This window comes from Tursiops truncatus, chromosome 3 (genome assembly GCF_011762595.2).
Source record: "Tursiops truncatus isolate mTurTru1 chromosome 3, mTurTru1.mat.Y, whole genome shotgun sequence".
NCBI classification, from domain to species: domain Eukaryota; kingdom Metazoa; phylum Chordata; class Mammalia; order Artiodactyla; family Delphinidae; genus Tursiops; species Tursiops truncatus.
Window position 1 is genome coordinate 14214861 of NC_047036.1, and position 27159 is coordinate 14242019.

The 27159-nt window shown below is 44.2% G+C and overlaps 1 protein-coding gene across 1 annotated transcript in view; it reads right to left on the reverse strand.

The window, feature by feature from the left end:
• The window catches only part of MYO10 (myosin X), a 193829-nt gene that overhangs the window by 114464 nt on the left and 52206 nt on the right, over positions 1–27159 (reverse strand). Inside the window, exon 3 of the mRNA XM_073802031.1 lies at positions 5221–5379. Within this exon, the coding sequence (XP_073658132.1) occupies positions 5221–5379 (159 nt within the window). The remainder of the gene's footprint in view (positions 1–5220; positions 5380–27159) is intronic.

The window sequence follows — 27159 nt, forward strand, 5'->3', positions numbered from 1 at the left end:
AGAGCGTGCCAAATATCCCCTGGGGGTCACATCACCTGGTTGAGAACCACTGCTTTTAAAGGTGTCCTGACTCCAGCCTACCTATCCCACTAATTATTTGATGTTCCCCAACACACACCAGATTCCATCAGCAAAGGAACCTTCTCCCAGTTTAGTGAGGCCATCGCACCAAATGCAGCCTCATCTCTCCACCTTCATGGACGGCGTCTCACCAGCCTTTCCTCCTGATCAACTCTCATCCCTCCTTTGCAGTATCATTATTGCTGCCCCCTCCACAGGGCTCTGCACGGCCAGCTCCGGCTTTCTCACCCACGTATTTGTTTCCTCTCCCCATCTCTTATCTCTCTGTACCACACATACCCCTCCTCTCTGAGCCTTTAGGGACTTACAGGTGTGGGTACTTGTCTCCACCAGGTCTCATCAATGGTGGGAAGAGACACAGGAGGGTGGGACTCACGGGACCCTCTCCAAGGTGCCAGGAAGCTCACAGATAAGAGGCTCAGGGTGGAAGTCTGGGGTGGGGGTCCCAGGTCGGGAGCTGAAGTGTTGAGCAGAGTTCTCATCTGGGAAGTCGCCAGAGGATGAGAAAAGCTGACGAGGTGGAGTGTTAGACATGAGAGCCTGGCTTTCTAGGAAGGGAATCCAGTATTTAGGGCATGAGGCAGGGGCTCATGCAAGGCAAAGAGCAGAGCTGCTCTAACCCGGGTGTGAGAGCCAAACAGGACCAGCGGGAAGGCTGGAGTCATGGAGATCTACAGACACGGAGGTCTGCACAGCCTCTGCCTGGAAGGAGCAGCGCCAAGTCCCAGGCAGGAACTTTCCAAATAAAGACCTGGTGGTATTAGATGAGAAAGATGGGGAGAGAGGTACAAAGGTCAGCAAAGTTCCCCAAGTGCTTTCACTTGCCATTTTATTGTAAAACAGCCCTGTCAGATGGGGGTGGGGTGGGGTGGTTATGATATCTGACCTTTAAAAAACTTTTCTTTAATTGCCATAGAAAAATTACATGGTTACTACAGAGCCCAAGGGGAGGTGAGTAGAGAAAAGTGGGCTCAACTTTGGTTTGTCTACTGAGTGCTTTACCCCTTCATAGCTCTCTACCCACATTTGAACAGAGGATGCTAAAGGCTAGAAGAAATATTTCACTGGGGTCTGGTAGTGTCCTCAGACAACAAGGGTGGCCCTCAAGGAGAAAAAGAGTTAATGGTCCTTCTTAGCACAAAACAACAGACTCCTCTACCTGGAGATGGGTCTGCCTACCAGCAACCTGTGCTGCTCGGATCAGAAAGCCAACAAATAATGCAAGATCCAGGGTGGTGGGGGAGAGACCAGGAGTCCCTTGTCAATAACAAGACTCAAAGGAGGGTGCCTATGGCAGGCAGAGTAACGCACCACTCTCCGCCCCACCAAGATGTCCACCTAACTCCCAGAACCTGAGACTACGTGATGTTGCAGGCAAAGGGACTCTGAAGATACATTCAAGTTGTAAGCTCTGAGACTGGGGATTATCTAGGTGAACCCAATCTAATCGCACAAATCTTTAAAACCTGAGAAGCTTTCTTGGCTGCAGTCAGAGATGAGGAGAAAGGAGGAAGAGATGTGAAGCATGAGGACTAGATCCAGGGTTGCTGCCTTTGAATGTGAAGGAAGCGGGCCTCTAGCAACTCGGAATCAGCAGAAAGCCAGCAAGAAAATGAGGACCTCAGTCCTACAACCACAAGGAGCTGAACTCTGCCAACACCAGGTAAGAGCAGGAAACAGACCCTCCCCTCGGGGCTCCAGAAAGGAACGCCATCATGCCCACACCTGGATTTTAGTCTGGTGAAACCCCTTCAGACTGACCTACAGAACTGCAAGACAGTTATGGTAATTTGTTAAGCCAGCAAAAGAAAGCTAATACAGCACCTCTGTTATAAGTCATTTTTTCCCTCTTTTAAAGATACGGACAAGCACCACTCAGAGCTGGGATAAGAGGTGAAAAGGCTGTGCTTTCCTCAAAGGTGGTGGTTTTGTCTCGTTGGGGCAGAGTCTGGTAGGTACCAGCACCCACTGCAAACAGCTTCAGCAATGAAAATCGAGGTGGCTGCCCTATGGACAATAATACAATTATCTAGGTCCTGAAAGGAAGGCATATAAGGGTATAATGAACTGAACTGAGCTGTAAACTGAATGTACAAAAAAATCCTGTGTGTTTCCCTCAAAGGGGAGGGAAAAGGTCTTCATCCCAGGATAAAAGACCAAGATCCTATTCACGTGGTTTACTGGGCAGTTTAAGCTGTCAGGTTTACAACATCATCATGATGGGGCTGGGGAACAGACTTTTAAAGGGCTCTGCCTTTTAAGCCTCTTCGGTAGTTTTTTTCCCGCTAATTGACTTACTTTTTCTTGACTACTAAATGTGTAACAAGAACTTGCATCTATAGACGGAAGAATATGAGTTCTGAAATATTCACTTGTAAAGGACAGATACCAATAAAGAAAATTTAAATCTAGCTTTACCTTTATCATCAACTATGTTATTTCTAATAGGAGTGGCATTTGTTTTACAAACATTTGTCGCACCACTGCCAGGTGCCTTGCACTGTCCTTGGCTCAAAAAAGACAAAACAGGTCCTTGACCAACCGAGCAAGGAAACTGCTGTGTAAACAAAGTTACATGGCAGTGTCAAATACTTAATGCTAATAACGCAGGCACGGTACACGGTTCCCTGGACACCGGTAGAGGTGGAAAGGAGGAGGTGTCTGAGATGCAGACAGAGGGGAGTAAATGCACGTGTGTTCTGCGAGCACGTGCGCAGAATGGAATACACAGCCATTTTTACGTAAACGTGTATGAATGCTACCTTTTCTGAAGAGCCTATGGAAAATGCTGTAATATATGGACTTAACATAAGCGCAGCCAGTCAGAGGACTAGAACGCGACTGAGTTTCTCTAGGCAGGGCTGTTTGAAGACATGTGGCAAACATTAGGTCACTCTGGCAAAAATGACACTTTTCCAATCTAAAAACAAGGCAAATAAACATCCTTTCTTTAAAGCTGAGGAAAATTTCACAGTAAACCCACAAATATCTAATTCCTCCTCTTCCCCAATTCTCCTCTCCTGGTCTAAGGGAGGATAAATTAGAGGAACCCCAATACGGAGAGGGCCTTGAGTCTCAGCACCTGCTAGCTATTTGAAAGGGTGATATCGCTATTCATCATAATCACAGGCATACTGCCAAAATTAAACATTAACTCCTGAAGAACAAAAATTACTAAAACATCAAGGGTTTTTACAGTATTAAAATTTGGTGTTTTTTAAAAAAAAAACTGTATGAATTTGAACGTGACTTGAAAAATAAACACCTACCAGCAGTTGCCCAGGTTACTATAAAGACTAACAGGCAGATGGAAAAGAGAAAGTCTGTAGGTCAATCATTCTTGACAGATAAAGTAATTTATGTACTTTAATGTCAAAAAGGGATTACTATAGAAGTGATTTTTAGATATTACTTTTATAAGATAAGCAGAGTCACACTTCATAACAATTAAGGGGAACATGTGCAGGACTGCCTTTTATACAAGGACATGCCTCCAATCAAAATAGCAATCCCACAAATAAGACGGGTTCCCTTGAACCCAAATATCCCCCTAGATGGAAGCTTCATACACTGGGTTTTTTTGGTTTTATTTACTTATTTATTTTTGGCTGCACTGGGTCTTCACTGCTGCTAGCGGGCCCTCTCCAGCTGCGGTGAGCAGGGGCCACTCCTCGCCGCTGTGCATGGGCTTCTCACTGCGGCGGCTTCTCTTGCTGCGGAGCACAGGCTCTAGGCACGTGGGCCTCGGTAGTTGTGGCTCGCAGTCTCTATAGCGCAGGCTCAGCAGTCGTGGCGCACGGGCCCAGCTGCTCTGCGGCATGTGGGATCCTCCCAGACCAGGGCTCGAACCCGTGTCCCCTGCACTGGCAGGCAGATTCTTAACCACTGCGCCACCAGGGAAGCCTGGGACCTTCATACACTGTTGATGGGAATGTAAATTGGTGCAGCCACTGTGGAAAACAGTACGGTGGTTTCTCAAAAAAAAAAAAAAACTAAAAATAGAACTTCCACATGACCCAGCAATTCCACTCCTGGGTATATAATCCCCCAAAAACAAAAACACTAATTCAAAAAAATACATGCGCCCCAATGTTCATAGCATTATTTAGAACTGCCAAGATATGGAGGCAACCTAAGTGTCCATCAACAGATGAATGGATAAAGAGGATGTGGTACATACATACATACGATGGAATACTACTCAGCCATAAAAAAGAATGAAATTTGCAGCAACATGGATGGCCTTGGAAGGCATTATGCTAAGTGAAATAAGACAGAGAAAGACAAATACTGTATGATATCACTTATACGTGGAATCTAAAAAATACGACAAACTAGTGAATATAACATACAAGAAGCAGACTCACAGATATAGAGCACTAGTGGTTACCAGTGAGGAGGGGGTAAGAGGCGATATAGGGGGTGGGGGGAGTGGAAGGTACAAACTATTGGGTGTAAGGTAGGCTCAAGGAGGTACTGTACAACACGGGGAACACAGCCAATATTTTGTGATAACCGTAAATGGAAAGTAACCTTTAAAAGCTGTATAAAAATAATAAATAAATATCCCCCTAGATGGGCTCCATTGCCAGAAAAGAAAAGTGAAAATCCATAAAGGGACAGAAATCAAGAAAATGAGAAAAGAAGCTTGAGCTCTGCTTGTTTGCAAAGCCACATTTTCCCCCAGCCCTTAATTGAGGAAGTCAAACCGGTCTGCGTGACGTCTTTATGAAACAGAACACTTACGGAGAGAATGCACTCACAAGAAGAAGGGGGTCACATTACCCTTCGACATAAAGTTATCCCCCTCATAAAATCAAGGCAATCAACATGAGAACATGATTTATGGATCCAGTCTCTAATTTGGCAAAACACCTGAAAACGTAATTTTACTTAGATTAACTAGAAGTTCTCTAAAGGAAATACTCTCTGAAGACAAAAATAAACATTGACTCAAACTGGAGGGATGTGGGTAACTTTCCTGGTGGTCCAGTGGTTAAGACTCCACGCTTCCACTGCAGGGGGTGTGGGCTCGATCCCTGGTCGGGGAACTGGGGGAACTGAGATCCCACATGCCGCATTGCAGGACCAAAAAACCGAACTGGAGGGATTTTTTAAGGACATGCAAGTGGAACTTACATAGATTTGGTTTCTCTTGTAGCGCTGGTACAGGTTATGCATAATGGCACCCCCGTGGAGCTCGGTCAAGGTGGCCATGTCATCCACGCCCTGCTCATCCATGGGGTCCATAGCCATCACCTTCTGGTGTGTAATTGTGCTCTGCTTGTATGTGAAGACCTGGTGGGGGGGAAGGAATTCAACGGTTTAGTTATCAGCGATGAACAGTTTCCACGACGTTTCCCCCAACTTACGATACGACCTCAGTACGATACCAGCAAAAAGACCCAGAATCCACCAGCAAAAAACAGACCGCAGAGAACTCTTTCACTTCCTTTATGCCGCCTACCTATCTTTAAAGGTAGCAGTTATTTTGAAAATTGACATTAGATGTTCCTAAAAGACGTGAATAGTTCAAGTACTAAACATCCTTTGGGAATCACAGAAACGAGAAATTTTCAGTTCACTTTTGTACCACTGACATAAAGCAGTAACAGTTAAGAAGCTGGCTGACCACGCTTTCAGAAAGTAATTTGATTTCACTATATAATATATTCAAAGGACCATGTGCTATATTTCAAAGCTTCTTAATAAAGCCCTTCAATTAAAGTGTTACACAAATCCACCATACAGTCTGTACATGTGTTCAGACACTGAAACACATCTCGTCAGGAATGTCTGAAAAATATCCTTGGACATGATCCCCTCTCAACTGAGATATACAGCATTCACGTGATCTTCAGGCAAAACAAATCCTCTCAAATGTAAAATACAACTGGGTTGCCTGCTTAACAGCCTGTCTTCCTTTAAATTCCAGACACCAGTGGTGAGTGCTGCATACGTGTCGTAGCGTGTACACAAGACAACTCTGATACTGTAGGACTGATCACAGAATGTGCATGTGTTTCTAAAATCTACACGGGGCTCTTTTATCACCACTGGTTGGGTCGAGGATTAATCACATCCAGTCAGCTCCATCCACTGACCAGTCTGACCAGTTTCACAAACTCCTGTACATAAAAGAATCATTCAGCGATGGAGGCTACCTCCTATTTATTCATTGTATACTTTTACTATATTCATCCTTGAAATACAAACACCAAGATGTAAGAGCAAGATGTAAATAACACGAAAAATGCAGTCTTCATAAGCACACGTGCTCACGTGTCCACATACACACAACACAACTTTTTCGAATACTATCTGCAGGTCGGGGAGCTCTATTTTAAAATATCAACCAGTTGCCTTCATGGCAACAAACGGTATGTTACTGAAAAAGGGAATGACACACTAAGAAAGGCAGAAGTACCAACCCAATGGTTTCCATAAGCCACAAAAAGTGGCATGTTTTATTTTTCCAGAGAAAAATGAAAACTTCAGCCGTGGCGTTTCTGCCACATGAACCACAAGAATCAGTCAAAACCAGTCCTGAGAAACTGCTTGAGGCCAGGGTAGACCCCAGACATCTCTTCTGAGGCCCAGCCACTTTCCCCAGCTGCCTCCTGGACACAGACATCCGCCAGGAGATGTGTGGTTCCCGCCTCCCGGCAAGGGGGCCACCGTGCCACGTAAGCGCCCCACAGGGTAGGACAGGCCTGTGGCCACTGAGGGAGTGCGTGCAACGTGGGCTGTGCCACAGCCAGGATAACCAGGTATTAAAGAAAAATGTGCAGGAAATTCCAGAGTGTAGGAACACTGAGGACACCAGCCCTTCACTTTAACTCATCAACACCATGGAAGAAAATTAAAGAAACAGATTTAGGCTGAGAGTAGCCTGGAAACTGCCAGAAGCGAACGGCTGAAACTCTCTGCCCTTCCCCAGCTCGCTCTATGCCTATGGGGCCAATCTGGGCAGGTTTTCCAGAAACACTACAACTGAGCAGTGTACTTGGGTTTTTCCCTACGGTGACCGTGAGGCTAGCCCGTGGCCAGCTGAGGGGTGCAGAGCAGTGTCGTGTCACCCTCTGCACTCAGCACCAGGGGGACCTCCTCACCCTGCTGGCTCAGCACTCCTGCCAACACGAGGGCAAGGCAGTTCCACAAGTTCCCCAGGACAATTTTCTTGTAGGGAAGACGACAGGGCACCAGCACAACTACCTCCTGCTCAAGCCCCTGCAGACTCACTCCACATCAGCAAGTCCCTCCCATCGTGAACCCTTTTCCTACTCACTGTCTCTGAGTATACTGAGAATTCCAGAATTGGAGGACAGAAATAATTTAGAATATTACAATTGTTTTCTGCATTTCTAGTGATTCTGCTTTTTGGAAATAACCATACACACCCTACAACTGCCACTGAAGATTTACATAACGACTAAATACTTATGTCATATGTAAACATTTCATTGTCTTCTTTTTTTTTTTTTGCGGTACGCGGGCCTCTCACTGTTGTGGCCTCTCCCATTGCGGAGCACAGGCTCCAGACGTGCAGGCTCAGCGGCCACGGCTCACGGGCCCAGCCGCTCCACGGCATGTGAGATCTTCCCGGACTGGGGCACGAACCCGTGTCCCCTGCATCGGCAGGCAGACTCTCAACCGCTGCGCCACCAGGGAAGCCCTTATTGTCTTTTTTAACGCTCTGGGAACAGCAAGGCAATGCATGAGTCCAAGTAAGCAGCTCAGAGCTGGGCACCTGGTCTCTGCAAAAATGGCTAAAACTGTAAATAGAGTCCCCACCTTTGTACATTCGACTTCCTCGTATGTTTCTAGGCACACACAGATGTGGGCACATGGCCATTCCAGGAGTGGGAAAATCAAGAGAACTTGCACTATTCCTTCTGACCTCAGGGAGACAGAATCATGACGGAAGATAACAGTTACAAAAACAAGAGACTGGGAACAGAAAAGATAGAACCATCATGCCAAGACAGAGGCCTGCAGCTGCTCGAAACAGTGATTATTTCAAAGAAAAATGGGATAGCAGAGAAAATGTATTTGTGAAGGAAAGGCAGGGAGGACCATGCATTCAGTGATGGGTTAATATCTGTAAAGATTTTACAGTGGTGCCTGGCACATTGATAAGTGTCCGATAAATTAACAAAATCCATACATTCAAGCAACTATTTACTGGTATGTTCTAAGCATCGGGAATACAGCTTACATTCCAGTAAAGGCAAGGAAAAAACAGAAATGGACAAGTAAATATATAGCATCGTGCAGACAGTGATGAATAGCTACGAAGACATAAATGAGTGTAAGGTGATTAAGCACCCAGAGGGGTTACTTTATGTTGTGTTTGAGGATACCTCACCGATCACGTAACATCAAAGTAGGAACACTAAGGAAGTAAGGAATGGAGACAGCCCCCTGCATTCACTGTGTTAAAGCATACTGGTTGAATAAACACCTAATTTGGAAATATTTCAAAGGATTAATAAGACTCACAATCTTATTCAAGAATTTTTCAGGAGAGCCCCCTGAACTACCAACAGTCATTCCTAGGCAACGACGAACAGCGTACTAGCCGCACAAGATAATCCCCAAACAGCAAAAAAGAAAATTCTAGGTTTAAAGAATGGAATCTTTTCACAGGAAATTTTTGGAAACAAACAACAGCCAAAAACAATAACAAAATGAATTCCTCAAAACCCACCTCAAAATAAACTGAGTGACTTTGACGGGGCATATACTAGAAGAACGGTGGTATGGTTAAGCAAAGGAGCAAAATATAGACGATTAATGGACAGGAAGTCAATTTAGAAAAAAATGGGCCTCAGAACAAATAGCTCCTGTTATAGAACTACAAGCCACTGGTCACAAGACAGACTGGATTAAGTGTGGCAGCAGAACAAGGGCCACCAATCAACACGATTGGAAAAACAACTGAGAGAAGGTCTGCCCAATGCTGGGTCCACTTCTGTCTGAAAAAATGAAAAGGCATGAAGTCAATTAATTAGATTAAAAAAACAGCTGAGCCATTGTCAATCCCCTTTTATTTATTTATTTATTTATTTTTGTGGTACGCGGGCCTCTCACTGCTGTGGCCTCTCCCGTTGCAGAGCACAGCCTCCGGACGCGCAGGCTCAGCGGCCATGGCTCACGGGCCCAGCCGCTCCGCTGCATGTGGGATCTTCCCAGACCCGGGCATGAACCCGTGTCCCCTGCATCGGCAGGCGGATTCTCAACCACGGCGCCACCAGGGAAGCCCTCCCCTTTTATTTTAATCTTAGGATAGAACAAATATGGCAGGAAACCCCCATCACGCTCACATGAGAGTTTTTATTGTCTATAGTGATACACACAGATTTCCCGTATTACAATTCGTTAGGAAACCGCAGTCATAAAAATGTAACTTTTCTGATTAAAGAGAAAGAAAAAGAAACAAAAAAACCAAAAAACCCTCATCATGTCCTCTCCTGATGGACGGATGGGATAGAGGGTGTTCTCAATGTGGGCAACTTCATCTCCCGTGAGCCTGGCGTTTCTTCTAGAGCAGTTCTCAACTTTGCCCCCCAGGGCGCAGTTGGCAAGTTTTGTAAACATTTTTGGTTGTCACAACTGTGGGAGAGGGGAAAGGATGGCGGCATCCCGTCAGCAAAGGCCAGGAATGCTGCTATAAACATCAAAGAATTATCCAGCCCAAATGCCAGGAAGCCAAGGTGGAGATACCCCAGTCTAGGAATGCCCTGGTATGCCATCCAACCAGATGTCTAGGTACATACCAGGAAAAATTGATGAGTCAGCCAAGCCATAAGCAAAACCTTTCATAAAATAAAGACAAATCTTTTGTAAACAATTTTAAAAATAAAAACATTTAATAGAGGTAAATCAAAGGTCAGCACGACAATATTATATAATTTAGTTTTTGATTCGTATTTGACCCAAGTTAGGAAGGGTGATGGTGATAAAGATGATGATGGTTACTAGGCAACGGGGTTTGCTTATATTTTTTATTATTTTCTTCTTTCTTAAATTTTTATTGGAGTATAATTGATTTACAATGCTATATTAGTTTCAGGTGTATAGCAAAGTAAATCTGTTATACATAGACATATATCCGCTCTTTTTTAGATTCTTTTCCCATATAGGCCATTACAGAGTACTGAGTAGCGTTCCCTGTGCTACACGCTAGGTTCTTATCAGTTATTTATTCTATATATAGTAGTGTGTATATGTCAATCCCAATCCTCCAATTTACCCCTCCCCCCCTTACCCTCTGGCAACCGTATGTTTATTTTCTACATCTGCAACTCTATTTCTGTTTTGTAGAGTTACAGATGTTATTATTTTCTAATTGTACTACATTATAGTCAGACAATATGGTCCACACTGTTTCCACCTCTGTCTCCCTGACCCAGGGTTCTTGTACCTGCTGTTCTGGGCCACTGACATCCCATTACTCTCCTCCTGGACGTCTCCGCCCAAACGTTACCCTCTCAGAAGGCACCAGGGGTCTTGTCTGAGGGACACCCTGCCACCTTCCTCCTTATTCTTTCATGTGTGCTGTCTTCATAGCTCCTATGCCAGTTTGTAGTCACTCATCTAACCTATTATCTTCCTCGTTTCAAAACCATCTCCCCCCGCAACTCTGAGACCTCTGGTCAGTATCTTTCAACTCTTTGGACCACAACCTACCGAGGAAAATGTGTTTTACACCGTAAACTACCACACGCAGAGTTTCATACGAGTTTCGTAAGACACCACAATGTTTGCTGCATCCCAATATTTTCTATTTCTTTTAAATGTCAGTTGTGGCCCTCTGAACTGACTTCACACCTCACTATTGTGAAAACTCAGTTTGAAAACTCTACAAAGGCAGGAAGCAGGCCTATCTTGTTCCTCAGTGCCCAGCCTCGGTCTACGACACAGATTCAGTAAATACTGAATGAAAGATCCCGGCCTTCAAAATGGGTATACACACAAGGAGAAGCAGAGTCGGGTAATGACCGAAACATGGCCTTGGCGTCAGACCTGGCTGGACTCCGTTCTCCTAGATCTATGCTTTTATAGCTCAGGAACGATGAGCCACACACTTAACTTCCCTGGCCCGTGATTTTCCCCACTAATAAAGAAAAATGATGATAATGATCCTTACTCACAGAATTACTGCGAAAGCTACAGCACATAACGTAAGTAAAAGTCACAGCAATTGGCACCAACGAGGGCTTAGTAAAAGGGAGCAATTCCTGTAAGGGGGTCATGGTGTAAGGAACAACGCAGAACATTCTCTAAGCAAAGAATCCAGAATCTTAGAGACAGAGGGACCCCTGCTCTTCAGACAAGGGCCTGAACACCAGCCGTGAGGGGCGGGAGAGGGCGGGCGGCTCATTCAGTTCTACGTTCTTTACGATGATCTTGACCAGCACGGTATCTGCTGAAAACTATTTGACACAATGCTTTCTTCTTCCATTTTAATCCCTTTGCACAAACCCGGCTGGCCTTGTTTAGATTTTCTCTGGAACTCCACACTGTTTCAGGGCGGAGGACTCTCTTAGTTTTCTTTCCATCTTTCTTTCGTTTACTGGCTCATAAATTAAAGCGTGATCGACGAGAAGGGTTAAGACCTTTGCCTCCTGACGTGTGGCCAAAGTGAGCGATCATGTAAACCAAAAACAAGCTTCCTCATGTCAAGCTTCACGGACCCCAACCCTCACTGGCTATAATCTTAGGACAAGCTGCAGAAGAAAGCCACCTACTTCACTGAAACTCTGCCTTGGCCTGTTTTGCTGCTGCCCCAGCAGACTGGAGAAAGTATCTGGAACACAAAAATGTGAAGTCCAGTAGAAATTTCCATTAGAATCTAATCAAAGGCAAAATGCTACACGTGTACTCTCCTAGTGTGCAGGGGGGGGGGTGTGTGTGGCACCAGTGCTTTGCTTTCAGCTCAAATTTGTCATCTTAATTACATGGCACGGGGGGTAAAATGATCATTATATAAATAAAGATTCTGTGACGTTAACCTCCCCCTTGAGTTTGTGAGATAACTGACTTCTAATTATAGATAAAACAAAGATTATTTTCTTTTTCAGAGACCCAAACGGGTTGTGAGATTAAGTCATTTAAACTGTCCGTGGGTTTTCAATGCCCAGTATGGCGCAGTGCATGACATTCGGGTATAACAGCAAAATAGCAAAGAAGGGTGGACAGAGGGCACTGGTACTCATTGAGCACTGGCTGCATGCGTCAGGCACATCTGATCCTCAGCAGGGGAGGAAACGCCACTGCTCATTCCTTAAAGAATCAATTCAAGAAGATTCAGAGAAGTTAGGAAACCTACCCCATAGCACACAGCACAGCTAGCATTCAGTTCCTTGGGACCATGGAAAAGGTGCATCCCACTTTAGGGGGACGCTAGGTCAGAGGCAGCCTTTTGAATTCCAGCTCTGCCACTAACTGGTTGGCAATCCCTGGCACGTTCAATGGAGTCAATGGTTAAGAACCCTGGCCCTTTGAAGGAGAGCAGGAGTGGAGAGGGGGAGGGGAAAGCACACAGTGCACCGCCCTCCCCGTGTGCTGGGTTTAATCCCTCACTTATTCTGTGATTTTTCATTGATTGACTCTGTCCGGCTCCCTCGGTCATTCGTGCCAGGCTGTGAGCTGGAGCCCAGGAATACAATGATGGATTAAATGGCTTCCTGCAAATAGCTTACTGACCAACGAGGGATCAGAAAAATAAACAGACAATCCTAACCACACGGTGGGGTCTGTCACAGAGGAAAGTCCCAGGGTCGGATGGGAACTGGCCACGTGGGACAGACCACAGCCAGGCAAGAGCCGATACAAAGCTGAGACACAGCACAGGGCATCCGCGTAGCAGAGGGCGGCTGAGGCGGGGGCTCTGTGCACGGCAGTGGCACTTGGTCTCGGACCTAAGGGACCGAGGGCTACGTAAGCAGCTAAGGGGGGCAGACACTTGTACCTACGCATCATCACGGACAAGTCAGTACCAAATGTGACACTGAGACTGCTGTTCGAGAGACAAGATTAAAGAACAATCTCACTACAAAATGCAATTCGAAGAGGCCAACTTTCTAGAAACTCCACGTGAAAGCAGTGTCTGAATCACCACTGGGAGCGATCGCTACACGCACTGCCGTTCCCCAAATGGAGGCTGTCTTCCTGCTTTCACGTGCACAAATACCACCGCCAAAAGCATCAGCAGTGATATGTCCAACCCAACAAAGTCAGGAGGCTCTGGCTAACAGTCACTAACAGCCAGTCTTAACCACTGAGCCTGAACTCTCCGAGGACACTGCAGAGTGTGCAGGCAGACGGAGAGAATTAAGGGTCCAAGAAGCCTAAGACACCCCGGAAGCTAACCTGTGGACGGCGCATCTGCCCATGGACCCGCAGAGCCTTGCTACGCCACCAGCAGTGCGAAAAGCAGCTCGCTCACTTGTACCAGCCCCGAAGGAAGGCCCAGACGATACACTGGCCCTGACCCCTCCTTGGCGAACCGCAAAGAAAAAGGTTAACGGTCATAGTGAGCTGGCATGGTTGGAAGGAATGACTAGTACACAAACACGCACACACAAAAGAACATCCTAGAGTATCTGCATATTAGGGAAAATAAGATCTCAAATCGGCACTTATACACATTAGGAATTGTGATTTTATACAAGAATTATGTACAGATTTATTTCATTTATTTATTGGCCACACCGTGCAGCATGTGGGATCTTAGTGCCCCGACCAGGGATCGAACCTGTGCCCCCTGCACTGACAGTGCAGAGTCTTAACCACTGGGCCGCCAGGGAAGTCCCTGTACAGATTTCTTTTAAATGCTAAACTCTGTTACTTTTTTTTTTCCATAACAGAAAAGTTTAGGAAAATCTTCTGTGCAAAGTAAAATCATGCCTGTTCCAGCTGTGCTAGGTTATGTCTTCTAAACCTTTCTCGTTGCTGCCACCACCAGGCGGGCCCAACCTACCCTGAAAAGGACGGTCTTCACGTTCCTCAAGCTGGCCTTTCCACGCTGAATTCAGTGTTAAGAAAAAGATAACTATTTTCTAATGTGTTTTCATGATAGAGGTATACTAAGGTAAATTTATGATGAAATTATACTGTGCACACGTACGGTATAATCCTAGGTTTATTTTTTTAAACACACACAAGGGCAAGCACAGAGGCATACACATACCCCCACACACACACCAGCAACTGTACTCTTGGGCATTTTTTCTGAATAAATGAAAGCTGACGTCGGCACAAAAAATTTACACATCAATGTTCAGGGCAGCTTTATCTGTAACAGGTAAAAGCTGAAAAAGCCAATCCCAGGTTGGCATTCTTGAAATGAGCCAATGAGAGCAAATGAAGGCCAGACTGGTGCGGCTGGAGGCTAAGACGGGTGGGTGGGGCGTGGGGTAGCCTGCTGGATCCAAAGGTTCTGTACCTCAACTATCTGATACCCTGGTTGCGATACTGTGGTCCAGTTTTGCAAGATGTTATCATCGAGGGAAACCAGGTAAAAGGGTAACATGGGATCTGTCTGAACTAGTGCTTACAAATGCACGTAGATCTACAGTGGTCTCAAAACAAAAAGCTTAATTAAAAAAAAAAGTTTTAAAATACATGCAAAAAGCCTAGAAGAAAATATATCAGAACTCCAATAATGGGTCACAAGCCTGTAGGTGTTTTTTTGTACTTTTCTATGACTTTCCCTGTTTTCTAAAGTTTTCAAACATTTCTAGGCTTAAAGAGAAATCAGTCCCATCAAAATCATTATCAATGAGCATATCTGGACACATGTAATTAATTCAATGAATCTTTTAAAAATGAATATTGTAGAACTGCTTTCAAAACAACAACAGAAACCAAAATGAAATCATCAACCTCCCCCAAGGGTCACCAGCTATTAGAAAGGGCTTTCCTAACCCACCTATTTTACACATAGTCAGTTTCAGCCCAGAGAAACTCTACAAAGCAAGAAGCAGGGAAGGGAGGAAAGCCCAGGAACCCCAATTCTTGAGACAAATGGTTGACCAGCTCTCGCTTCTGAAGTTCCTTTACTTCTGTCCTAACGTCCTAGTCCTTGTTCTAATTCAAGTGCCCCTTTCTGATCCCTTTTCCCCAGTTACAAGTCCAGACCCCTAACTTGAACTCTGGTATAGGATCTCCATTCCTGTAACTCCAAACCACCCTGATGTGTCAAAAGCACCTCAAAAAAAACCCAAAACATAAACAGACCTCCTCCACGTCAGGAATGACACTCTCATTGCCGGCCTCCCAAGCGAGAAAGCGAAGTCCACCTAAAATCCCTCCCCTTTGCTGGCCACCATGCCTACCTTCCAAGTCCTGGCAACTGACTGAGACCACCTGGATTCCATCGTCTCTCCACTCCCTCCTCCTGCCTCAGCTCTCACCACTCATATTTCACCTGGACCCCAGTAACTGCTTCCTAACTAGTTTCTCTGCCTCCAGACTCCCATGGTATGAATCCAGCGGTTCTCAATTTGGAGGCTAAGAAAAGTTTTGAGTTTTAACTTTAATGATTAAAAAATGTTTTTACTTCTTTTAATGACAAATTTTCCAGGTACTGATAACTCAGAATGGAAAGAAACTTCCAGAGATGAAACTCTGGTTTCTTTGGCCGGTGTTTCCCAAACTGGGATCGACTAGGACCTTGAAGGGGACGCCACTCAGGTCTGAACAGCACAGACTTGGAGGGCTTTGAGCCCTACTCTGCTGTCGACTGGCCGAGCAATCTCAACTTGCTCCGGTGACTCTGCTTTCTCACCCTCAGCTGCACCAGCTACAGAACGAGGATAATAACAATACCTACATCTCATAGAGTGTTCGGGAGAAAAAGGAGTCAGACAACGCCCATAAGGGATTTGATACAATTCTTGGTACTGAGCGAGCGACTCAGATATTTCCGTTGTTAGGTACTGTTACCAGTGATGTAATCTGATCGCACCCTGATTGAAACTCTCTCACGGTTTGTTCCCAGTCACTTGCAGGATAAGCAATAATCTTAATGTGGTTTCCCTACAATGCCTTTCCTGAGGGGCTCCTGCTGCTTCTCCAGCCGCATCAGTCTCTGGCCCCCTTTCCCTGCTTTCCACACCGCGGACAACCCTCTTGGGGTCTGTCCTGCATTCCTCCAGGTCACCCCTCTTCCCAACCTCAGCCACCGTGCCCCACCTGACTGCAGTGTCCTTCTCTTCCACAGCACCTTGGACAGAACCCTCTCCTGTCACCACCTTATGCTGTAATCTCCCCTCTCCTACCTCTGCCTAGGAACTGGGCATAGCTAAACTTTCACCTCCTGGGTGGAAGTGACTGATTTTCTGGGCTACCATGTTGAGGATCTGGGGCTGCAGATGGGCCAGTGAAGGAGGGCGAATCGTGATGTGTACAGTAGCTGGAAGTGAGCTGCCATCCTTGTACTGGACCTGGACTGGGCCTCATGAAAACCTCTGGGTCCTCACTGCCTAGTCAAACATCTGGCACCAGTGGCAACTGACTAACTGTCCATTAAAGGGATGAGTACCAGTTGCCCTTCTAGGATGCTGAGGTCATATACTGAGCACCTTGTGTCTGTCACCTAAAACCTAACTCCAAAGGCTGAGTTGTAAGTGAACATTTTTCATTTACTGGCTGTCTTGAAACTGCCTTTAAACTTAATAATATGACAGTAATTCCTTGGCTGCTCTTAAGTGAAATGAAAAAAGCCTATTTGAGCCGAATATCCATACATCTTGGAGTTTCAAAACAGAGTCAGCATCAATTTTACGAATCCAATCTTTAAGCATTCTGTTTTTTGTGTGCCACTCATTTCCTAGTGTCAAGTAAGAATTAAGAGATACCATGCAAAGTATTTCTTAATCCAGTGAACAAAAATAGAATCGGAATGACTCCAGATTCTAGACTGAAACCAGAAGTCATTTTTGGCTGCTGGTTTGGTAAAATATCTACGAAGCGGCAAGAGGTCAGCTTGGCTCAAAGTGATGGTACAAAACTAGGAGAAAACACACCATCCAGGAGATAACAGAAAAGGCCAGAAACAAAGCACAACAGCTTAGAACATCGAATAGTGAACTCCCACGCTTTCCCTCTGTGCCAAACCCCACCACCACCAAGGAAATCTCTAGAAATGGCAGCAAAATGCTACTTGAATTACTGAAAGGATTACGAAGAGGCAGAGGCCAGAAGAAGACTGAATAAAATATAGGTCACTAAGATGGCAAGGATCTCTTTTAAAAAGTGTAATTAATAAGAACAATTAATACTAGGTACTGAGGTATTTTTCCATGTACTAAAATACATGAACAAAATAAGGGGCTAAAAAGAATACTGCTTGTTTGTCTTCCCCTGAAAAGTATCAACAAGGCATTCTTGTTTCTCTGTAAATGTCTGTGAATGCAAAAAGGTATAAAAGCCCTGCACATCTTCTGCTGGAAATCTGGTCTAAATATCTAAAAAGCCGGAGCACCTGAGGTTTACAGAAAATGATGGGAGTCTGGTTGAAATCTTAATCTGAGGAGCAAAGGTTATGTGGGATAAACGCGGCCATGTTTCTGTCAATATCATCACTCTCTGTATAGCTTCCCATCCGCCACTGAGCTCTCCCAAAAAGAGTTTGGACATCCTTCCTTTCTGGCAATATCCTTATAAAACCTTGGCAGTATCCTTATAAAAGCTAGTATCTCTTCAAGTTTCAATTTTAGAACGTTACAGATTCAAAACACAGTACAAAGACAAAGGGGCCCCCGCCTCGTCTCACTCACTCCCAAATGGTCCATATTCCCATCAGAGAGCAGCTCCTTCTCACAGATGCAGAGACCTCAACACTGCAAGCTTGACCCCCACTCCCCCTTCCACTACAACACGCCTACGATACTCAGGCTTCACCCATCCATGCCAATCCACCTTCATCTACTTTCCAGGGGCTACGATAATGGAGAAGAGCAGATGGAAACTGATAAGAACATGACGACGAAAATTCACCAAGTGACAGCCTCTCACCTCATGGACATCTGCAAACTGAGAAGTTGCATCAAACTCAGAGCAGCCAATGCCCTCAAAGACCCCAAGATTTGCACTAGAAATGACTTGATAGCTATATATGCTCCTGTTAAAAGTATGTGAGTTAACACACTGCCGGAGGGAGTGTAAAGTGGTGCAGCTGCTTCCGAGGTGTCCAATAGGGCAAACAAAGTTACCATCTGTCCCACTAATTCCACACCTAGGTATAGGCCCAAGAGAAATGAAAACAAATGTCCATGGAAAAAAGTTATACACAAATGTTCCTAGCAGCATTACTTCTATATGCCAAAAAGTGAAAACAATCCAATGTCTATCAACAGATGGGTGGGTAAACATCATGTGGTATACCTATACAATGGAATACTATTCAGCAAGAAAAAGGGATGAAGGACTGATAAACGCAAACACGGATGAACCTTGAAAGCATTTTGCCAAGTGAAAGAGGTCAGACCCAAAAGGCCACACATGATATGATCCCATTTATAGCAAATGTCCAGAATAAGCAAATCCCGAGACAGGAAGTAGATGAGTGGTTGCCGGGCACTGGGGAGGATGGGAGGGGAAATGGGGAGTGACTGCTCATGGGTCTGAGGTTTCCTCTGGGTGGTAAAAATGTTCTGAAACTGATTGTGGTGATGACTGTACAACCCTGTGAAGCTACTTAAAACCAGTGAACTGCACACTTTAAATGGGTATCGTCTACAGGAGGTGAATCATACCTCAAATTTCTGTTTTTTTAAAAAAAATACTTGACAAACTGGAGAACAGTTATAAAACAGAACTCCACGCACTGGAGTGAAGGTTCTGAGCCCCATGTCAGGCTTCCCAACCTGGGGATCTGGCAACAGGAAGAGAAATTCCTAGAGAATCAGACTTTGAAGGCTACCGGGATTTGATTACAGGACTTCAACAGGACTGGGGGAAACAGAGACTCCACTCTTGGAGGGCACACACAAAGTAGTCTGCACATCGGGACCCAGGGGAAGGAGCAGTGATCCCACAGGAGACTGAACCAGACCTACCTGCTAGTGTTGGTGGGTCTCCTGCAGAGGTGGGGGGTGGCTCTGTCTCACCGTGGGGACAAGGACACTGGCAGCTGAAGTTCTGGGGAGTACTCCTTGGCATGAGCCCTCCCAGAGTCTGCCATTAGCCCCACCAAAGAGCCCAGGTAGCTTCCAGTGCTGGGTCACATCAGGCCAACCAACCAACAGGGAGGGAACCCAGCCCCACCCATCAGCAGACAAGCGGATTAAAGTTTTACTGAACCCTGCCCACCAGAGCAACAGCCAGCTCTACCCACCACCAGTCTCTCCGAACAGAAAACTTACACAAGCCTCTTAGATAGCCTCATCCACCAGAGGGCAGACAGCAGAAGCAAGAAGAACTACAATCCTGCAGCCTGTGGAACAAAAACCACATTCACAGAAAGACAGACAAGATGAAAAGGCAGAGGGCTATGTAGCAGATGAAGGAACAAGATAAAACCCCAGAAAAACAACTAAATGGAGATATGCAACCTTCCAGAAAAAGAATTCAGAATAATGATAGTGAAGATGATCCAGGACCTCAGAAAAAGAATGGAGGCAAAGACTGAGAAGATGCAAGAAATGTTTAACAAAGACCTAGAAGAATTGAAGAACAGAGATGAACAATACAATAACTGAAATGAAAACTACACTAGAAGGAATCAATAGCAGAATAACTGAGGCAGAAGAACGGATAAGTGACCTGGAAGACAGAATGGTGGAATTCACTGCTGCAGAACAGAATAAAGAAAAAAGAATGAAAAGAAATGAAGATGGCCTAAGAGTCCTCTGGGACAACATTAAACACAACAACATTCGCATTATAGGGGTCCCAGAAGGAGAAGAGAGAGAGAAAGGACCAGAGAAAATATTTGAAGAGATTATAGTTGAAAACTTCCCTAATATGGGAAAGGAAATAGCCACCCAAGTCCATGAAGCGCACAGAGTCCCAGGCAGGATAAACCCAAGGAGAAACACACTGAGACACATAGTAATCAAGTTGGCAAAAATTAAAGACAAAGGAAAATTATTGAAAGCAGCAAGGGAAAAACAACAAAAAACATACAAGGGAACTCCCATAAGGTAAACAGCTGATTTCTCAGCAGAAACTCTACAAGCCAGAAGGGAGTGGCATGACATATTTATTTAAAGTGGTGAAAGGGAAGAACCTTCAACCAAGTTTCCTCTACCCGGCAAAGATCTCATTCAGATTCGATGGAGAAATCAAAAGCTTTACAGACAAGCAAAAGCTAAGAGAATTCAGCACCACCAAACCAGCTCTACAACAAATGCTAAAGGAACTTCTCTAAGTGGGAAACACAAGAGAAGGACCTACAAAAACAAACCCATAACAATTAAGAAAATGGTAACAGGAACATACATATCGATAATTACCTTAAACATGAATGGTTTAAATGCTCCAACCAAAAGACACAGGCTCGCTGAATGGATACAGAAACAAGACCCATATATATGCTCCCTACAACAGACCCACTTCAGACCTAGGGACACACACAGAATGAAAGTGAGGGGATGGAAAAAGATATTCCATGCAAATGGAAATCAAAAGAAAGCTGGAGTAGCAATACTCATATCAGGTAAAATAGACTTTAAAATAAAGAATGTTACAAGAGACAAGGAAGGACACTACATAATGATCAAGGGATCAATCCAAGAAGAAGATATAACAATTATAAATATATATGCACCCAACATAGGAGCACCTCGATACATAAGGCAACTGCTAACAGATATAAAAGAGGAAATTGACAGTAACACAATAATAGTGGGGGACTTGAACACCTCACTTACACCAATGGACAGATCATCCAAAATGAAAATAAATAAGGAAACAGAAGCTTTAAATGACACAATAGACCAGATAGATTTAACTGATATTTATAGGACATTCCATCCCAAAACAGCAGATTACACTTTCTTCTCTAGTGCACATGGAGCATTCTCCAGGATAGGTCATATCTTGGGTCACAAATCAAGTCTCAGTAAATTTAAGAAAACTGAAATCATATCAAGCATCTTTTCTGACCACAATGCTATGAGATTAGAAATCAATTACGGGAAAAAAATGTAAAAAACACAAACACATGGAGGCTAAACAATATGTTACTAAATAACCAAGAGACAACTGAAGAAATCAAAGAGGAAATCAAAAAATACCTAGAGACAAATGACAATGAAAACATGACAATCCAAAACCTATGGGATGCAGCAAAAGCAGTTCTAAGAGGGAAGTTTAGAGCAATACAAGCCTACCTCAAGAAACAAGAAAAATCTCAAATAAACAATCCAACCCGATGCCTAAAGGAACTAGAGACAGAAGACAAAACCCAAAGTTAGTAGAAGGAAAGAAATCATAAAGATCAGAGCAGAAATAAATGAAATAGAAACAAAGAAAACAATAGCAAAGGTCAATAAAACTAAAAGCTGGTTCTTTGAGAAGATAAACAAAATTGATAAACCATTAGCCAGACTCATCAAGAAAAAGAGGGGGAGGACTCAAATCAATAAAATTAGAAATGAACAAGGAGAAGTTACAAAAGACATCGCAGAAATACAAAGCATCCTAAGAGACTACTACAAGCAACTCCATGCCAATAAAATGGACAACCTGGAAGAAATGGACGAATTCTTAGAAAGGTGTAAATTTCCAAGACTGAACCAGGAAGAAATAGAAAGTATGAACAGGCCAATCACAAGTAATGAAATTGAAACTGTGATTAAAAATTTTCCGACAAGTCCAGGACCAGATGGTTTCACAGGTGAATTCTATCAAACATTTAGAGAAGAGCTAACACCCATCCTTCTCAAACTCTTCCAAAAAATTGCAGAGGAAGGAACACTCCCAAACTCATTCTATGAGGCCACCATCACCCTGATACCAAAACCAGACAAAGATACTACAAAAAAAGAAAATTACAGACCAGTATCACTGATGAATATAGATGCAAAAATCCACAGCAAAATAACAGCAAACAGAATCCAACAACACGTTAAAAGGATCATACACCATGATCAAGTGGGATTTATCCCAGGGATGCAAGCGTTTTTCAATATATGCAAATCAATCAATGTGATACACCATATTAACAAACTGAAGAATAAAAACCACATGATCTTATCAATAGATGCAGAAAAAGCTTTTGACAAAATTCAACACCCATTTATGATAAAAACTCTCCAGAAAGTGGGCAGAGAGAGAGCCTGTCTCAACATAATAAAGGCCATATATGACAAACTCACAGCAAACATCACTCTCAATGGTGAAAAATTGAAAGCGTTTCCTCTAAGATCAGGAGCAAGACAAGAATATCCACTCTCACCACTATTAATCAACATAGTTTTGGAAGTCCTAGCCACAACAATCAGAGAAGAAAAAGAAATAAAAGGAATACAAATGGGAAAAGAAGAAGTAAAACTCTCACTGTTTGCAGATGACATGATACTATACATAGAGAATCCTAAAGATGCCACCAGAAAACTACTAGAGCTAATCAATGAATCTGGTAAAGTTGCAAGATACAAAATTAATGCACAGAAATCTCTTGCATTCCTATACACTAATAATGAAACATCTGAAAGAAATTAAGGAAACACTCCCATGTGCCACTGCAACAAAAAGAATAAAATACCTAGGAATAAACCTACCTAGGGAGACAAAAGACCTGTATGCAGAAAACTATAAGACACTGATGAAAGCAATTAAAGATGATAATGACAGCTGGAGAGATATACCATGTTCTTGGAATGGAAGAATCAACACTGTGAAAATGACTATACTACCCAAAGCAATCTACAGATTCAATGCAATCCCTATCAAATTACCAATGGCATGTTTTACAGAACTAGAACAAAAAAATCTTAAAATTTGTATGGAGACACAAAAGACCCCAAATAGCCAAAGCAGTCTTGAGGGAAAAAAACAGAGTTGGAGCAATCAAGCTCCCAGACTTCAGAATATACTACAAAGCCACAGTAATCAAGACAGTATGGTACTGGCACAAAAACAGAAATATAGATCAATGGAACAGGATAGAAAGCCCAGAGAGAAACTCATGCACATATGGTCAACTAATCTAAGACAAAAGAGGCAAGGATATATAATGGAGAAAAAACAGTCTCTTCAATAAGTGGTGCTGGGAAAACTGGACAGCTACATGTAAAAGAATGAAATTAGAACACTCCCTAACACCATACACAAAAATAAACTCAAAATGGATTAGAGACCTAAATATAAGACCGGATACTATAAAAATCTTAGAGGAAAACACAGGAAGAACACTCTGACATAAATCACAGCAAGATCTGTTTTCATCCACCTCCTAGAGTAGTGGAAATAAAAACAAAAATAAACAAATGGGACCTAATGAAACTTCCGACCTTTGCACAGCAAAGGAAATCATAAGCAAGACGACAAGACAACCCTCAGAATGGGAGAAAATATTTGCCAACGAATCAACGGACAAGGGATTAATCTCCAAAATATCTAAACAGCTAATACAGCTCAATATTAAAAAAACAAGCAACCCAATCCAAAAATGGGCAGAAGACCTAAGTAGACATTTCTCCAAAGAAGACTTACTAGAGAATGGACTTGAGGCTATGGGGAGGGGGAAGGGTAAACGGTGACAAAGCGATAAAGAGGCATGGACATATATACACTACCAAACGTAAGGTAGATAGCTAGTGGGAAGCAGCCGCATAGCACAGGGAGATCAGCTCGGTGCTTTGTGACCGCCTGGAGGGGTGGGATAGGGAGGGTGGGAGGGAGGGAGACGCAAGCGGGAAGAGATATGGGAACATATGTATATATATAACTGATTCATTTTGTTGTGAAGCTGAAACTAACATACCATTGTAAAGCAATTATACTCCAATAAAGATAAAAAATAATAATAAAAAAAAAAGAAGACATACAGATGGCCAAGAAGCACATGAAAAGCTGCTCAACATCAGTAATTATTAAAGAAATGCAAAGCGAAAGTACAATGAGGTATCACCTCACACCAGTTAGAATGGTTATCATCATAAAATCTACAAACAACAAATGCTGGAGAGGGTGTGGAGAAAAGGGAACCCTCCTGCACTGTTGGTGGGAATATAAATTGATACAGCCACTATGGAAAACAGTATGGAGGTTCCTTAAAAAACTAAAAACAGGGGCTTCCCTGGTGGCGCAGTGGTTGACAGTCCGCCTGCCGATGCAGGGGACACGGGTTCGTGCCCCGGTCCGGGAATATCCCACATGCCGCAGAGCGGCTGGGCTCGTGAGCCATGGCCGCTGAGACTGCGCGTCCGGAGCCTGTGCTCCGCAACGGGAGAGGCCACAACAGTGAGAGGCCCGCGTACTGCAAAAAAAAAAAAAGTAAAAAAAAAACTAAAAACAGAACTACCATACAACCCAGCAATCCCACTACTGGGCATATACCCTGAGAAAAACGTAATTCAAAAAGACACATGCACCCCAATGTTCATTGCAGCACGATTTACAATAGCCAGGTCATGGAAGCAACCTAAATGTCCATCAACAGACGAATGGATAAAGAAGATGTGGTACATACATACAATGGAATATTACTCAGCCATAAAAAGGAACGAAACTGGGTCATTTGTAGAGACCTGGGTGGATCTAGAGACTGTCATACAGAGTGAAGTAAGTCAGAAAGAGAAAAACAAATATCGTGTATTAACACATATATGTGGAATGTGGAAAAATGGTACAGATGAACAGTTTGCAGGGCAGAAATTGAGACACAGATGTAGAGAACAAACGTATGGACACCAAGGGGGGAAAGCGGGGGGAGGGTGGTGGTGAGATGAATTAGGAGATTGGGATTGACATATATACACCAATATGTATAAAATGGATAACTAATAAGACCCTGCTGTATAAAAAAATAATTAAATAGAATTCAAAAATTAAAAAAAAAAAGAATTAATGCTACCTAGGAAATTATCAGGTCAACTAAAAAATTTGCTTATGGCTGTTTGTTTGGATAAAAATATTGTATATTAAATTTCCTTAAGTTGAAAACACTACTGTGTAAATGTAAGAGAATATTATTATTTAGAGAAAATCTTCACTGAAATATTTGGGGGTGAAGGGCTTTATGCAAGTAACTTACTCTTGAATCGTTCAGAAAAATGTTATGTATATATATCATTTGTGTGTGTCTGTGTGAATACATGTAGATCTAGATGTATATGGAAGAGAAACAGCAAACAGTAAAGCAAAGAGTAAAATGCTAATGTGTGAAGCTATGTAAAGGATATGTGGGTGTTCGTTGTACTATTGTTATTCTTGCAACTTTCTTTAAGATTGAAATTATTTCCAAAAAAGTTAAGAAAATAAAATATGAAAGCTTTCTCTTTCCTGATTTTTTTTCTAGGCATATACATCACACACAGAGGTGTTTTAAAGCATAAAGAGGATAGAGCTATATATTTTAAAAAATAAAGATAAAAATTAAAAAGTAAAAAAAAATACTTGAGTTAAGCACTTGGCCCCGACGGTGACACATGCAGACACTCCACATACACCGATGCCCTTCCCTCGTGGGCACACCGAGCCCCCCTCAAACACTGAAACTCACCAGCTTGAGCCCCTCTGACATCATGCTGACCAGCAGGCACCAAATGGGAACCAAGGGCTGGAACTCGGTAAAACCAGCAGTCCCGGAACGAGGAAGGTCAGCCCGAGCACGACAAGTGGACCCAACCCATAAAAATCAGAGGCTCAGAGCTGAGCATGGAGCAGTGCAGCTGAGCCCCAGGCAGTCTGGAGGCACAGGGCCAGGAAGAGAGCAGAGGAGGGAAGGGACGGAGCCAGGAAGGAACAGGCTGAGGACGCCCACGTCCCCCTCACACCGGACTGGCCTGGCCACTGTCCCTGGGTGCGCCCTGCTCCTTCCCACCCCCTGTTCCCTGCCAGCTGTTCTCCAGGCACATCATCATCTTGCCACCAACCCATCCCTGTCTGGTTTTACACCTGCTTGTGTAAGAGCACTGCAACCCTAACAAGGGGCCTTGCCATGCACACCTCGTCCAGGGTAAAGTGCCTGTCCACTATTCAGACAGGAGAGCCCTTGGCTGTCCACATTCTGGGTCCCCCAGGCCCCGGTCCCTAAATGCCTCTGGCCTCGGTTTCAGGGGTAACAGGACAGAACTCCACACACTTCCAAGTGCCATAACGCCCCCGTCAGGAAGGCACTCAAGCTCCATAAAGCATGGGCATCTTCACTGTGGCCACATGGGGCAGATACAGGTGTATGTGGTGGAGACAGGTACACCTGGCCCCTGCCCCAGACGGTCTGCCTGGGCAGAGGTTTGCAGTGGAGGTTTCTGCAATCGGCTTACGAAGAGAACCACACGGGTGACAACTGAGAACCGCTGAAGAGCACCCGAGACCACGGTCTCTCCTCGACCCTGGAGCACAGTCTGAAAGCTCATGCCACGTGCCTGACGTGACCCTGGAGATCCCTGGACCAGAAGGCTCCTGGGACACTGAAATAACAGTTAAAAAGAGCTTGGTGCAGCACCCAGCCATGGTCCACATGTGCTGAACATCATTATTACTGATGTTCTACTGAGGCACTCCCAGGTGACTGGGTGGGGAGAGAGAACCCAGGAAAAGGGCCCACGAAACAGTCACCATGAACAGACAGGGCACTGTCAGCAGGACAGAATCTATAGGATATTAACCAGCTGAATATTAGGGAAGAAGAAGGGTTTCAGGATTTACATGCTTGGGTGATTTAGTAGGACACTTCAGGGAAATAAAAAAGTGAGGAGGGGACTTCCCTAGTGGCACAGTAGTTAAGAATCCACCTGCTGATGCAGGGGACACAGGTTCGAGCCCTGGTCCAGAAAGATCCCACGTGCCGCGGAGTAACTAAGCCCGTGCGCCACAACTACTGAGCCCACGTGCCACAACTACTGAAGCCCACGCACTCTAGGGCCTGTGAGCCACAACTACTGAGCCTCCGCT